The 15,705-nt window shown below is 34.5% G+C and overlaps 1 protein-coding gene across 1 annotated transcript in view; it reads left to right on the top strand.

Annotated features, from left to right (window-relative positions):
* The window catches only part of LOC135221883 (protein argonaute-2-like), a 285,753-nt gene extending 270,484 nt beyond the window's left edge, over positions 1–15,269 (top strand). The window contains exons 14-16 of the mRNA XM_064259840.1: positions 11,110–11,227; positions 12,638–12,810; positions 15,109–15,269. Coding sequence (XP_064115910.1) covers positions 11,110–11,227; positions 12,638–12,810; positions 15,109–15,262 — 445 coding nt within the window. The 3' untranslated portion in view covers positions 15,263–15,269. The remainder of the gene's footprint in view (positions 1–11,109; positions 11,228–12,637; positions 12,811–15,108) is intronic.
* Positions 15,270–15,705: the final 436 nt, after the last annotated feature.

A 15,705-nucleotide genomic window follows, 5' to 3' on the forward strand; every position in this document is an offset into this window, starting at 1 on the left:
CCAGGAGCAGGGCAATCCTGGAACAGAACAATACAGCCAGCAGAGGGTTCACAGGAAAAAGAGCTTAAGGTATAGGCCTAATAAGAAACCAGTTCTGCCTACATCCTTCCCTTTGAGATATGTCCCTAAAGCTGACAAGAGTCTATTTTCTCCCTTCTCACAGGAAATTCCCTATCCCTGGCTGGCGTGTTTTAGTTTCCCGCCTAAAATCAGCTGATATTTGGAGGACTATGGCTGCCTTCTTACAAATCAAAATAATGAACTAAATACTGGGTAGATGAGGCGATCAATAAACGTAGAAATAAATATATATATATATATATATATATATATATATATATATATATATATATATATATATATATATATATATATATAATGTGTGTATCATGTGTATATATATATATATATATATATATATATATATATATATATATATATATATATATATATGTATGTATATATACATATATGTATATATACATATACATATATATATTATATATATATATATATATATATGTATATGTATATAACATATACTGTATATATATACAGTACCCGTCAAAAAAACTGTCCGTGGTAGCGATTTCGTAAGAAAAAAACATGTTGCGGAAAAGAACAAATATAATTAAAATCAATGGTTAGTAATAAAAAAAAAAAAAAATAGGTTAACACTCACCAACTCCTAGCCTAATATTTAATAGGCATTCCCCCGACGTTCCGAACTTCTTTAAGCCTATTGGGGACGGAATCTGCAAGTATTTTTGCAGGAGCTTCTTGTCAAGGTTGTCCTCAGATACGTTTCAACTCTGTCTCTAACTTTTCAGTTGTTGTCGTGTCAACGTCCTGTAATTTTCTTTCATAATCGCCCAAAGATTTTCAATAGGCGAAATATCTGGGGAATTACCTGGCCAGTCTTGTATAAAATCAATTCCACAGTCCTTGAACCAATTATATTTGTTTCCGCAGTATGCGAAGGCGCTCCGTCCTGCTGAAAAATACTTGTTTTACTGAGCTCAAAAGATTCCTCCAAATTCTCGTTCAACAGTGTGTAATACGAGTCCTTTATTAACAGTATTGTTACGAGGTAATATTACTAATTACCTTTACCACCATAACCAAAACAACCCCATACCATTACATAAGAAGGGAATTTTCACACACGTGGCAAGGTACTTGGGGTCCAGCGGGTCTGATGTCGACTTTCGCCACACACACTTTCCTTATTGTCCCGAAACAAAAAAAAACTTGCTTCGTCACTCCATAGCACTTGACGCCATTTTGCCAGAGCCCAGTCTTGTAAGAACGTGCAAAATTTAGTCGATCTTCTTTTGTTTAGTGGTTATCAGCGGCTTCTTACGCGCCTTCACTTTTGAATATTTCAAGTCCTTGCTCAAGCGCCGCTGTATGGTCCTAACAGAAGCTCCTGCCACTATATCTGGATTGCAACCTTAAGTTCTCTGGCAGTAGGGTCGGATTGACTTCAATATCCCTGCCCAGCACTCTTAAACCCCTGTTACTAATGATACGTGGCCTCCCAGAACTTGTAGAAGCACGAGGTACTTCCTGGTCTCCATTGTCGCGGTATTTTTTCAAATGCGCTGCACAGTTCGCTGGTTTACACCAATTTCTTACTAATTTTCGCCAGTTTTATAACCTTCACTGTGTAACTGCAGCAACTCGACACGATTTTCAAATGAGGTATACCCTGTAGACATAGTACACTAGCGTACACACACACTTTCACAAGAAAATTCTGGAAGCGTGATCCAAAAATTCAGGCAGGTCACGATCGATGTCTACTGTTCATAAATCACTTAAGTATTTTCTTTAATGAATTTATATTATTGCTGTTTACATTAATATTGATATTTGAAAATTAGTAAATCATCATCCAAAAAAACATACATCGCTTTAAGAGGAGAGAGAGAGTGAGATTATCGTAGTATTTGTAAAATACTTTCACATATGATTTTTGTAATTACAGTTATTATTATTATAATTATTATTATTATTATTATTATTATTATTTGAAAAAATATTAATAAACATATTACGCATATATGTACCATAAAAATCTCTCATCTCAGTAAAAGAGAGAGAGAGAGAGAGAGAGGAAATTTGATGCTCACTTGATGACAGCAACAAATCAGCTCCTTCCCCCTCCGTCACTTAACTTGATACGTATATCTGAGTTTTTATTTTAGACAGAATCTGACTGGGATTTCCTTCATTCTTCCATAATTTTTAAAATTTATAAGCAAAAAATCTTACTAATTCACTATGGTATTTTCTTTAATGAATTGATATTATTGCTGTATAAATAATATTAATATTTGAAAATAGTAAATCTTTTATTTATCATACAAAAAACATACATCTTTGTAGTAGAGAGAGAGAGAGAGAGAGAGAATTATTATTTTTATTATATGATATTTAAACTTATTGAAAAAACTTACTAATACAGTATTAATCAAAATTAATATTTGAAAATTAGTAAATCATTTTTGTATCATAAAAATGTATTTAGTCATGTAAACTAAACATCAAAATACACTAATTAGTGATTATTTTCGTTGGAAAATTCCGCGAATGGGCGAGTCCCGTCCGCGATAATTTCTAGATAGGTTCCAAAGAAAAACCCGCGAATGTGTGAGTCCGCGAATCCGGAGAACGCGAATACCGGGGGGAATACTGTATATATATATATAATATATATATATATATATATATATATATATATATATATATATATATATATATATATATATAATATACATATATATATTATGTATATATAAACTTACTTGACATGCCATATGCAGGGGAACCTTGATAAGATTTTTGAATGCAGAGTAATTCAGATAGATTTTTTAGTGCTGCTTCAATTTAGTAAATCACAAGGCACGTATAAACTTAAGAATCATTTAGTGGGTGGATAAATTTTAGGATTACTTATAGATATCCTCGCAGGTAGGCAGCAGCGATTTGCTGTGGACAGGTTCGTCAGTTAACCAAGACTGTTGTATCTGGAGTTCCACAAGGCAGTGTTCGTGGCCCAAGTTCTATTTTTATGTATACAAGTGACATGGTTGTTGGCCTGAAAAACAAGAATGTTCAGTATGCTGATGATGCAAAACATTTGGTTGTAGTAAAGTCTCCACTTTTGAGAAATAAAGCTGTCTTTCAGCCTCAATCAGGACAGGACCTGATCAGGGAATGGTGTAGTTAGTGGGTTATGGTTATAAGGCTATACTCCAATAAAATGACAACTCTGTTGATTAGAAGATCTGAAATAGACTTCCTATGCCGTCCTCCCCTTCAGGTGGATGGAACTTTCCTAAATGAGTCGAAGCTCTAACAATTCTAGATGTAACCTTTGACTAACATCTAACGTTTGAGGAACATCTAATAAGGGTTTCGGCAAATGACACATGAAAGTTGGGTATTGCTCATAAGACTGTTTTAGATAATTTCTACTCCCTTCAATAGAACACTGCTCTCCAGTGTGGATGTGTGCTTTTGCCAGAGATTTCTATCTCTTAGATAGAGTGGTTCATGTTGGTCAGGTTCTGTTTCCTAATAGTAGAAGGGGCTTATGGCATTGGAGCGCCCCTTAAGTTTGTAATATAGTGATAGCAGCAACAAGCTTATAACAAGCAATCCACTTGGTTAAAAGCAAACAAATAATGGGCTTTAAATGATTATTTTTTTTTTCTTGTTTCAGTAAAAAAATAGACTTCTGGCTATGCAAGCAGAACAAAAGAGATTTTAATTTTTTTTGCATACATGTTATGACTAGATTAATAAAAAAAGTTGCATGAAATATTGTTGTCTATGATGCTGTCAGGCCCATAGTGGAGGTGAACGCAGCAGCCACTGTAGACTAGTATTAGCTGGAAGGCAGGATATTTCATATGATAAATGGCTTGATGGTATGGTATTATGGTTTTCTTTTCATAATAATCTTCATGTCTATATAATATTTTTGTAAAAATACAAATCATTATAGCTCAGTGATCGAGTACTTTCAGGACTATTTACCCCAAATAACTTATTGAAAAAAAGTTTGAAACTCCATTGATATCCTATCATCCTTAACGTGTTAATGACATACATATGGCATAAAAGGTACCCTAAATATATGCATTATTTTTCACTGTTGGGCATCGGAATGATAGTGAGATAGAATGAATAAATTAAGGTTATGCAGTAATGAAAAATAATTTTTGAAGTGGTGCAAACCTGTGCTGAAAAGAAGTCCAGTAAAATAAAATACTTTGAGAATCAGTAGCATAGACCTACCTTAACTGGTCCATACTTCATCTTCTATTGGGCTAACAATACTGAAGGTTATTTTTCAGTTTATGGATGTAAATATTACCTTAGTATTGTAATACATTATGGTTTTGTCGTGTCTTGGACTCTTATGGGCATAGTACATTACCCGTTTCTCCGAATGAATAGAAAAAATAACAGATTGCAATATCTAGTCTTGTTTGTGATGTATGGAGCTGGCAGTATCTTCAAGTATTGTGTATGTTAAATTACATTATAAAAGTTCAGTGCACATGTAAATTGAATTTGCACATGTAAATTGAATGTCTATAAGCACTCTCTGCTTAATATAATTCATTACAATCAGAGCCTTTTGGATTATGATTTTTTTCTTCTATATACAGTCAATTATGACAACACAAAAATAAAAAAAGAAAAGAGAAAATACAGTAAAATTAAAATAGAGTAATTAAAAAAATAATGCTACATATAGTCTGTAATGTGTGCAGTACCACAGTTGCTCTCTCTCTCATTTGCATGTTTTTATTATTAAAGTTAATACCGTTAGTAAAATGTTATGTACTATCAACAAGAAAAGTGAAGATACAGTTTTCCTTAGCTTTGTTTATTGAATTTCCCATTTGTTTTTAACTGAAAAAGATATATCTCGCTAAATTTACTCTAGAAATATGAAATACATTGCAGTTTATATCATATAAGCTAAAATTGCAAAACAAAACTGCTCAGATAACTTAAAAACACTATTGTCATAGAGATCTGGTAGATATAATGTCAGTCACAACAACAATATTTACTCATTTTCCCTCATGAACGGGAATATCATGGCATCATCATAAGTGTTGATTGTAATTATTTTATTTTCTTCACCTTTTATGTTTGTATTTCAAAGTTGACGGCTCAGGGAGCTCAAGCAAATCTACTTGCAGCCGTAAGACTGCTTTACTTTGCCATGAGGCTGAAAGATATCCCAACACATCAGCATTTTTTGCTCAATGTAAACTTTAATTGTCTGTGCAATACATAAACGAGAGATTTATGTGGTAATAAATATTTTCACCTAACAAACAGCATTCTCATGAATGATTTTGTAGATGGAAACCGATTTTCAAAAGTACAGACTATATATCAAAAGAGCAGAATGACCTCAAACCTGTGTTTGAAATTTTCCTTGTCATTTTACAATCTTTGAATGTTACAGCACTGTCGAATGAATCAAGATAAGGGTATGAATTTCTTAAAGAATTACCTTGAATACATGGTCCTCCAAATTTGATCTAGCATAGTGTAGCACGATCTTGGCACCCATTCATCACCCTGTTCCGAGGTATCTCCATAAACTCCACTGCTCTTTTCTTCTGCTTTTCCCCTTCACAAGTCTGTCACCAATACTATAATTCTCTCTCTCTCTCTCTCCGCTCTCTCTCTCTCTCTCTCTCTCTCTCTCTCTCTCTCTCTCTCTCTCTCTCTCTCTCTCTCTCCTTAAACAACTTTAAAGATATATAGTCGCCCACTCAATCTCCCAAAGAAATATAAAATTAAGGTACAGTGTGTCCCCCCATATTGCAGGGGATGTGTACCAGATTCCCCCGTGATAGTAGAACCTGCGAATAGTTGGGACCCTATGAAAATGCTTAAAACTCCTATTTTGTTAGTTAAAACTCAAGAAAAACCCACTGAAATTTTATACCTTTTTTTTTTTATTTTTTTTTTTATAGTTTTTCTCACAAAAAAGTAAGCGCCCTCAGTGGCGTGGTTGGTATGGTGTTTGGCGTCCACCTTGCTGGTTGTGAGTTGATTCTCGGCCATTCCATTGAGGAGTGAGAGAGTGTATTTCTGTGATAAAAGTTCACTCTCGAGATGGTTCGGAAGTCACTTAAAGCTGTTGGTCCCGTTGCTGAACAACCACTGGTTCATGCAATGTAAAAACACCATACAAACAAAGAAACAAACAACAAAACAAACTCATAAAAAGTGCATTTTTATGATGTAACCGTTAAAAAAAAAACCCAGGAATTTGTGGGTATTTTCTCATAAAACAAAAATACTACAAATAGGTGAATTTTCCGTGAATAATGCTGCAAAGTTTTCCCGAGAGAAATCCGCGAATCTGGAGAACACGAATACAGGGGATCCACTGTAATTATAAATAGGCTTATGCTTTCATGTAAGTAGATTTTGCTCTCTCTCTCTCTCTCTCTCTCTCTCTCTCTCTCTCTCTCTCTCTCTCTCTCTCTCTCTCTCTCTCTCTCTCTCCACTTTTAAAACACATTTGCAAAAATATCACAAATCTCTCAAAGTAAATATAATGAATTAACCCTCTTACGCCGGAGCGGTAAATAAAAAATTGTCTCCCATATGCCGGAGGGGTTTCGGAGTGAGCGCGGAGCGGAAAAAATATATATTTTTTTAAAATCACAGCGCGCTTAGTTTTCAAGATTAAGGGGGCCGGCCGGCTAATGCCCTTTTTTAAGGACAGGACTTTGATATTCATACCACTTAATAAGGTGACTTGGGACATCTCCAAACCACATATGATTTTTGCCTCTGACCTTCGGTTTTGTGACGCCAAGGCGATTTATCCCGAAAATAACCATTTTTCAAATTCTATCTCCTCCCTTGATATTTAATATTAAGATCTGGGATTACTACCATATATAGACCTGATGTAGACCTCCAATCGAATGAAGAGTTTTTTTTCTAAAAGTCATTTTTTTGCAAGATATGAATTTTTCAATATGGTAAAAAAATAAACCCTATAAATCAGGAGAAAAAAATTTATAAAAAAAATACGAAACAAAAATTGGAAATTAAAAAAGGGCTCTATTTGATTGTTCTATAATGTCTTTCTGAGTTATATACCAAATTTCAATGTTATAGCTATAAAACTAAGTGAGATGATAGATTTTGAAGGTCAATAAGTATAGTTTTGAGATACGGGCGTTCAAAGTTTTCCTTCGTATTTCTATAAAGACAATGTTAATAAATAATGATTATTATGAATGTATATTTCTTTTTTGTGTATTAATAAACCAAAACTATTTTATTTATCATAATTTAATCATAAATGATGATCCCTTTGCTCATATATCACAGCCTGGGGCACTGCTTGAGGCAAGATGGGGCACTCCTACCTACGCAATTCTCTCTCTCTCACACTAACTCGGCTTATTACAGCGAATTTTCTTCTTCTTTATGTTAGCGAGTTGTTTTCCTTGTATTTTCCTCTTTGCCATGATGAAATTCTTGCCCGAAACAAAGATAAACAAACGTAAATGCAAGAGAATGTCAAGAGGTGAAACTCGAAGGCGTACTCTTTTTTTACAAAGACAATTTATTAAATCATGATTATTATGAATTTCATATTCCATTTTGGGTTTTAAAAAACCAAAACTTTGTTATTTATCATAAATGAAGATCTCTTTGCTCAAAGATCGTCGTAGCCTTGGGCACAGTGTGACGTGTGCTGTCAAGCAAGACGGGGGCGTTACTAAGCAACCCTCCCCTCTCTGTTCACTAACTACGCATATATTATGATATTCTGTAATAATACTTGAGCGATTTTTCTTCGTCTGTATGTTAGCGAGATGTTTTCCTTGTCTTTTCCTCATTGGCATGATGAAATTCTTGCCGAAACATACATAAACATACATAAAAGCAGGCGTATGTCAGAGGTGAAATGGAACGTGTAGATTACTCGAAGTCTGTGAGCGCACTAAATCAGGACTGTCACTGGACCTGGCCTGAAGTCTCCTTCTCGACTCGGGGAATGTCTACAGATGCCATTTCTCCCAATTTCTTTGACAATAATTATCAAAATTTACGATAATAGAGGAAATATTGCATTTGTTTGTACGGATCAATGTTTTAGGCTTATTGGGTTACGTTAACTAATTACCCTGTAACTACGAAAGTAAGAGGAATTTTGACGAAATATTTCGTATACGTATTCTCAATTGCCATATGAAGCTCCATGATTTTTCATGACTTTGCATTTTTCGCCCTATACCTCCATATATAGGCGTTCTGGCCGGCCCCCTTAAGAGTTCATTTTTGGCTCCTTTTTTGTCATTGCCTGAAGTTTAGTATACAACCATCAGAAATGAAAAAAAATGATCATTATCATATATAAATAATGCGATATATGATAGCGCAAAAACAAAATTTCATATATAATTGTATTCAAATCGCGCTGTGCGCAAAACGGTTAAAGGTAACAAGTTACTTTTTTTTGTAATGTACACTAAATTGCGATCCTTTTGGTATATAACACATTGTAAAACGATAAAAGCAACACAGAGAAAATATTATCACAAAATAATGCATGAATTCGTAACGCGTGGACGTAAACAAATATTTTTTTCAAAAATTCACCATAAATCTAAATATTGTCCTAGAGACTTCCAATTTCTTTCAAAATGAAGACAAATGATTGAATATTACTATACTGTAAGAGCATTAGCTTACAATTGCAGTTTTCGACCATATCTGATGAGTTAAAGTTGACCGAATGTCGAATTTTTTATATATATATATTTTTTATATGCAATTATTTCAGAAATAAGAAAAGCTACAACCTTCAAATATTTTTCGTTTTATTCTACATGAAATTGCGCACATTTTCATGTATAAAACTCTATGAAATGCCTAATATGAAATGGAGCAAATATTCCGAGTATGGGACGTACGCATTTCAGAGATTTGTGGCGGAGAATCCGCGAGCGGAGGGAAGGAAAGATTTTTTTTTAAATTCACCATAAATCTAAATATTTTGCTAGAGACTTCGAATTTGTTTCAAGATGAAGATAAATGACTGAATATTACTAGACTGTAAGAGTTTTAGCTTACAATTGCATTTTTCGACCATTTTGGTAGTCAAAGTTGACCGAACATGGTTTTTTTTCTATTTATCGTGATTTATATGGAAATATTTCAAAAATGAGAAAAGCTACAACCTTCAATTATTTATTGTAGTATTCTACATGAAATTGCGCACATTTTCATATATAAAACTTTATATAACGGCTAATTTAAAATGGTGCAAACATTACCACAATCGCACATATGATTTTTTCGGAAGAGTTACCGCGCGGACGTAAAGAAAATGTATTTTTTTCATAAATTCACCATAAATCAAAATATTGTGCTAGAGACTTCCAATTTGTTGCAAAAGGAAGGGAAATGCTTGAATATTACTAGAATATAAGCGTTTTAGCTTACAATTGCGTTTTTTTACCATTTCGGTAGACTCAAAGTTGACCGAAGGTTGAAATTTTGGCAATTATCGTTATTTATATGAAAATATCTCAAAACTGATAAAAGCTACAATCATGAGTATTTTATAGTTGTATTCTACGTAAAAATGCGCACATTTTCATATATACTTCATGTAACGGCTAATTTACAATGGTACAAAAACTATGTCAAAGTGACGAAATAATTTTTGAGATGTGTCACAGATACTTTTTAGTGCGGCAAGAAAGAAATTCGCGCTTGTGCGCCTGCGTAACGATTGTAAACAAAACAACACCTTGATCCGTGAACTCCCAGCATCCCCGAAGGCGCGTGATTCAAAAGTTTTAAGGCTGGTAGGCCTATAAGTATTTTTCCGCGAATTTTAAAAAAAACTTGTAAGTCGACGTAAAATACATCCAGTCGGCACACGGGAGACAAAAAATGTCGACGTAAAATACGTCCAGTCGGCGTAAGAGGGTTAAGTATCTCTATTGATAGGCCTCTCTCTCTCTCTCTCTCTCTCTCTCTCTCTCTCTCTCTCTCTCTCTCTCTCTCTCTCTCTCTCTCTCTCTTCATAATATGTAAGCCGGAACATCATCAAAAATCCTAAGAAAACCTTACTTTTAATGCTTTGGGTGCATTGAAAACTATGTAAACTGCATTCTTATTGCATTTTTCATCAAAAAACCATCAAATATTAATTATTTTGCATTTTTTGTGTTATATTTCTTCTGCCAGATCAGTGTTGTAGGCGTCGTAACCCTGAATCATGAGTCGTAACCCTGGAAATAATTTCTGATGAATATAATTGAAAAGCGCCTTAACCTCGGAACGTTGTGTAAGCCGAACCCGTCGTAACCCGGAGACTGCCTGTACTGCCCAAACTTTAAAACATTTTCTCTCATTTTATTAAGATCCGTTTTCAATTACGCATAAATTTTACGTCAGTTTAGTGTCAAACATTGCTTATAAGTAAGGTTTCACAGTAGGTTTTAAAAAAGGATGATCGATATTTTACTCTGAATTGACGTTACCAAACCAACATTAATGAATAATGCAGAGCCTGTTTATGGTGTAAATTTAATGGAAATCTAGAAAGCAACAGACGCTATGATTTTGAAGCTCTGCCCCCTGTCTAGAGTTGCCGGGTGTGCCATTGAACAATATGTGTCCAAAGATTTATGGAAACTGTATTTTCACTTTTCTTGTAGACCTTACATATTTGTTTGTCAGTAAACATATTGCATTGTCTGTGTACCCAAGTGTTCAACAGTGAATTATGAATGGGTTGGATGAGTAAAGTGTACATTTCATATGCCATACCCCATAAATAGTAATAAAGACTTACGGAGAAAGAGAGCAAATTCACAGCAAGTGCATACTGAAGTTTACCTCATAGTGATGCATAAGTACACATATGCACAGCACACACTGAGACACTGATAGGAAAGAAAAGCTCCCCAGCAGATGAAGGTGTCATTCTTTACGTAAGTGGTGATACTCAGTAACATTTCTTTTGTCATTACAAATATGGGTTGTCATCCTGATCATGGTTACTTTACTTTTTCTTCACAGGTTATTTTGTCAGGAGAGGGATGGAGTTGGAAGGTCTAAGAATATTCCTCCAGGAACTACAGTCGATAAAAGTATTACACATCCTACAGAAAGAGACTTCTACTTATGTTCACATCAGGTATTTTGAATTTTCTCGTGTATATATATATATATACAGTGGTACCTCGAGATACGAAATTAATCCGTTCCGAGATGGCCTTCGTATTATGAGTTTTTCGTATCTTGGAACACATTTTACATGTAAAATGGCTAATCCGTTCCAAGCCCTCTAAAAACACCCCAGTAAATTATATTTCCAGGCCTAAAACACATGTTCTAGGGTTACGACAGCAGAAATATGTCTCCAAAAAGGCAAAATACTGTACATACTTGAGTAATATTCAACTGCATGTAATGTTCAACCCCATTTTTACTGCATATATTAGGACTTTAGCATATGTCCTTAGCAATAAGCCTAGCCTATGTTAGCGGTTGCTACTGTAGCCTAGTCTATGATTCTGACATCTAAACCTAAGAGCTAAAAGCTTAGAATATGCCAATAAAATGTATAAATAATCAGTATGTACTCATTTCAAATAATTATTAATTAATCATTAACTATATACACAAACAAAGAAAAAACAAACGTTCCAATCGATTGTTTACATTCTTACGAGTATCGAACGAGCGCCAAGCAATCATTTTTCCTAGCACACAGTAACGCATAAAATGTCATTAATATCTCTCTTCAAACTAATGAAACCACCAAACAGTATAATAACCACTCATTTCTATTCTTTATTCTATCTTTACCTAATGGAGATACCGAGTTACTGACAGCTGTAATGAAACATGCGTAATACGTAACGTAATAATAAAACAGAAGAAGAATTCTAAAAATACCTATTTGTTGGCAGACTGATTTATTTTATTATTTTCTGATATCTAATTCACAATTTTTTTATTAAATGTATTGCATGTACTCTTTTCAAATAATTATTAATTAACCATTAACTATAATTAAAAAAAAAAAAAAAAAAAAAAAATTTCCAAACGTCTGTTTACATCCAGCACTTACTAGTATCGAACGATCGCCAAGCAATCACTTTTACACAGTAAGCCATAAATTTTCATTATCTCTTCAACAACTGACATAACCCGAAACACTTACCAAACAGTATGATAACCATTCATTTCTATTCTTTATTCTATCTTTACCTAAGGAGGATGGTGGCGAGTTTACTCAGTTGGTGGCGCGGGAGTTTAAAAATTGTTCTCGGTGGTCCGGGCGAATCTCGGGACTTTATAGCAACAACCTTTCGTATCTTGAAAACTTTTCGTATGTAGAGCAGTAAAATTTTTCATATTGGCTTTCGTAACTTGGATTTTTCGTAAGTTGAGCCTTTCGTATCTCGAGGTACTACTGTACATCTTTTTTTGTAGAAAAGTCACGGCCCTTAAGCTTGTGCTCATCCGTTAAAATACTACATGTACATAAATATCTATAGATTCTAGTAATCAGTATAAAAATTTATCTTGCATCCTACAGGGTATTCAGGGTACAAGCAAACCCACACACTACCATTGTTTGTGGGATGATAGTGATTTAAATATGGATCAGCTGGAGGAGTTGACGTACGCTATGTGTCACCTGTATTCTAGATGCACCAGATCAGTGTCAATTCCTGCACCGGCCTATTATGCCCACTTGGCTGCCTTCAGGTAAGGTTATGAAGACATTTTGTTTTATGTTAATAAGAAAATCTGTTATAGGTGTATCATATTTTAAATTCATTAGTGCAGTTTAATCTTTAATATAATGCTTTAATATTTCAATCTGGAATTTTACTTCGGTCGACTTCACTCTTTTAAGAAAACTTAGGTTTTCAGAACATGATATGTAAAAGTCAATCCACCCACTAAATTGAATTTTTTGTGAGAAGGTCTAAAAAAATTATATTAAAAAAGAATTTAAATTATGTATGCACTTTGGCTTTCCATTTACACACACACACACACACACACACACACACACACACACACACACACACACACACACACACACACCACACACACACACACACACTTCAAGGTTTTTTTTATAACTGTATTTGAGACTCGTAGCCTAAAAGATAGTCCAGGCTATCAAACAATACTTTTTTAACCCTTAATGGGCAGATAGCTTCTCAGGAGTAGTAATAACAGGTTTAGGGTGGTGGGTGGATTGATCCTGTAAATAAGCATTATTAAGTGCCATTGATTAGGAAAGAATCTGACTGGAAAGAGTTGCCAATACTTCTATAGCACATAAATTCACTAATGACAACGTTTACACTGGCTAAAATGAAGACTCAATGGCTAATGCATGCTTAGTGATTTTTACTTCGAGGGGAAATGCACTGCTGCTTCTCTCTCATAGGATGTCTTTTTATAAATTTGCTCATAAATATACCAAAGGGCTGTTGTTGGGTTTAGTTTGTGTCTCATGATAATATATCCGTTATAAATGTAATTTTGCAAAGAAAAGTGCAAAGAAATATTAGAAGAAACATATACAAATAAAAAAAGTTACTGAACTTTGTTATCGGTATATTTACGTAAATATTTTTCAACAAATTTGCTTAGAATTTGTTACTGATTTTATTTCTTATCTGATTTGATGTTGTATGGGCTGTAATCATAATCTCATAAAATAAAATAAAACACCCATAAATACCAAATATCTGTGAATATCAAATCCCCCTCTAAAAAGATTATTAATGCCTATTTTAATAGTTCAAACACCAAAGAGGCTCAAAAATGTGTGTACAGTGTTCCCCCTCATATTCGTGGGGTATGTGTACCAGAACCTGCAAATAGTTGGAGCCCATATAAAAATGCTTAAAACCTCCTAATTTTATACCTGGTTTTTTTAATAGTTTTATTGCAAAAATTGCATTTTATGAGGAAATTGATAAAAGAACCTAGGAGTTTGTGGATATTTCTCATAGAAAAATACCGCGAATTGGCGAATTTTCCGCGAATAATGCGGGGAAATGTTCCAGAGAAAAATCCGCGAATGTTTGAATCTGCGAATACAGGGGGTTCACTGTACTGTAACTGCCTATTTAGTCTTGAAAATGTTATCACTACATATAGTTATAATATTTTCAATACTCTCAAGTTCTCTCTCCTCTTGCCAAATGGCTTCACCTAGTAGGCATCAGCATCACCCATAACTTAGATGACTGGCTTCTTCATGCTGGTCAGAGCACTGATGTGTTACCTGGATAGAATGGAGAAGATCGGGGAATCCTCAAGTAACCTCTGGTGTTCTGTCAAGAATCCCTCCTGTTCGCTTTTCAAGAATGGCCCCTCGTTCTGTATTAGAGATCTAATATCTGAAGCTCATTCCTGGATACAGGAGGAATCGCTTCCGTTGCTTAAAGTGAGAGTGCATGAGGTCAGAGCTGTGACCACCTCTCTTTCCCTTAAGCATAAGTAGTCACTTTCTGTGATCCTTCAATTAACTTATGAAAAGTGTAAGTCGATCATCCCATTATTTGAAAGGAGTAGAAACAGTTTTTGAAAATTGCCGTACCCTTTGCCCATTGGCGATGGCTGGCATGGTATTGGGTGAGGAAGCATAGGAGAAACACTTTGTCTCTTCTGTCTTTTCTGTGTCAAGGATGTTGATATATAGGGAGCCTGTTGGGTACCTGGAGAACCAACCAGTTTGTTGGTTGGTTAGTGTCTTTTTATCATGAATTTGTGTAACGGTGCGAGGTTGACTATGTGGTCTTGTTATGGTACTGTGTCCAGGGCAAGGGCATGAATATTTTATCTTAAGTCTTGTCAGTGGTCAGGCATATCCCCCATTGCAAGACTTCCACCAATGTAGAGGTGACTCCAGGCTTACTGCTGTGCCACTACAGCACTGTATATGATTAGTGACTAAGAGCTTTAATAAAACTGAATGGATAATAATACTAAATAACTGTAAGTAAAGTGAATATATATCGGTCTTTATTTTATTTTCAGGGCCAAGGTTCATATCCAAGATCTATGTCAGAGTGATACTGTTTCTCTAACATCATCTTCATCAGGAGCAGATGCACCTTCAGATGCTGTTTTGGCCAGGGCATGTCAAGTTGAATTTGGAAACGAAATTTTCTCCAAATTGTACTACGTATAATTCAAGGTACAGTATTAATATTGTAACTAATTGGTAAGTTTTTTCTGTAAGGTCTTGTTCTTCATAATCATTTTGGATTGTAGGCTATATATTCAGTGTGTTTACTTGCTTTTCAGTACCCTGAGTCACAAGAAGGTACAAGTATATAGTATCCTTAAGTTTTGAGTAAACATGCTTGGAAGTGAAATAATGGAATTTTGATAAATTAGTGTTACACAGAAAATAGGAAGTGGATGCAGGACAGTGCGGTGCCGTAAAACTCAAAATGAATACCAACTAACCTTACGGGTGTTATTCATTGATACTTGTGTTAGAGAGTATTATTATCCAGGCCCTTAACACATTCTTAGGCTGTCATATATATCTGGTCAAGGATTAGTTTTTAAATGAAGGACAAAATAAAGAGATAAATTGAATGAAAAATAACAGACATGAACTTAATA

Source organism: Macrobrachium nipponense, chromosome 3, assembly GCF_015104395.2.
Source record: "Macrobrachium nipponense isolate FS-2020 chromosome 3, ASM1510439v2, whole genome shotgun sequence".
NCBI lineage: Eukaryota > Metazoa > Arthropoda > Malacostraca > Decapoda > Palaemonidae > Macrobrachium > Macrobrachium nipponense.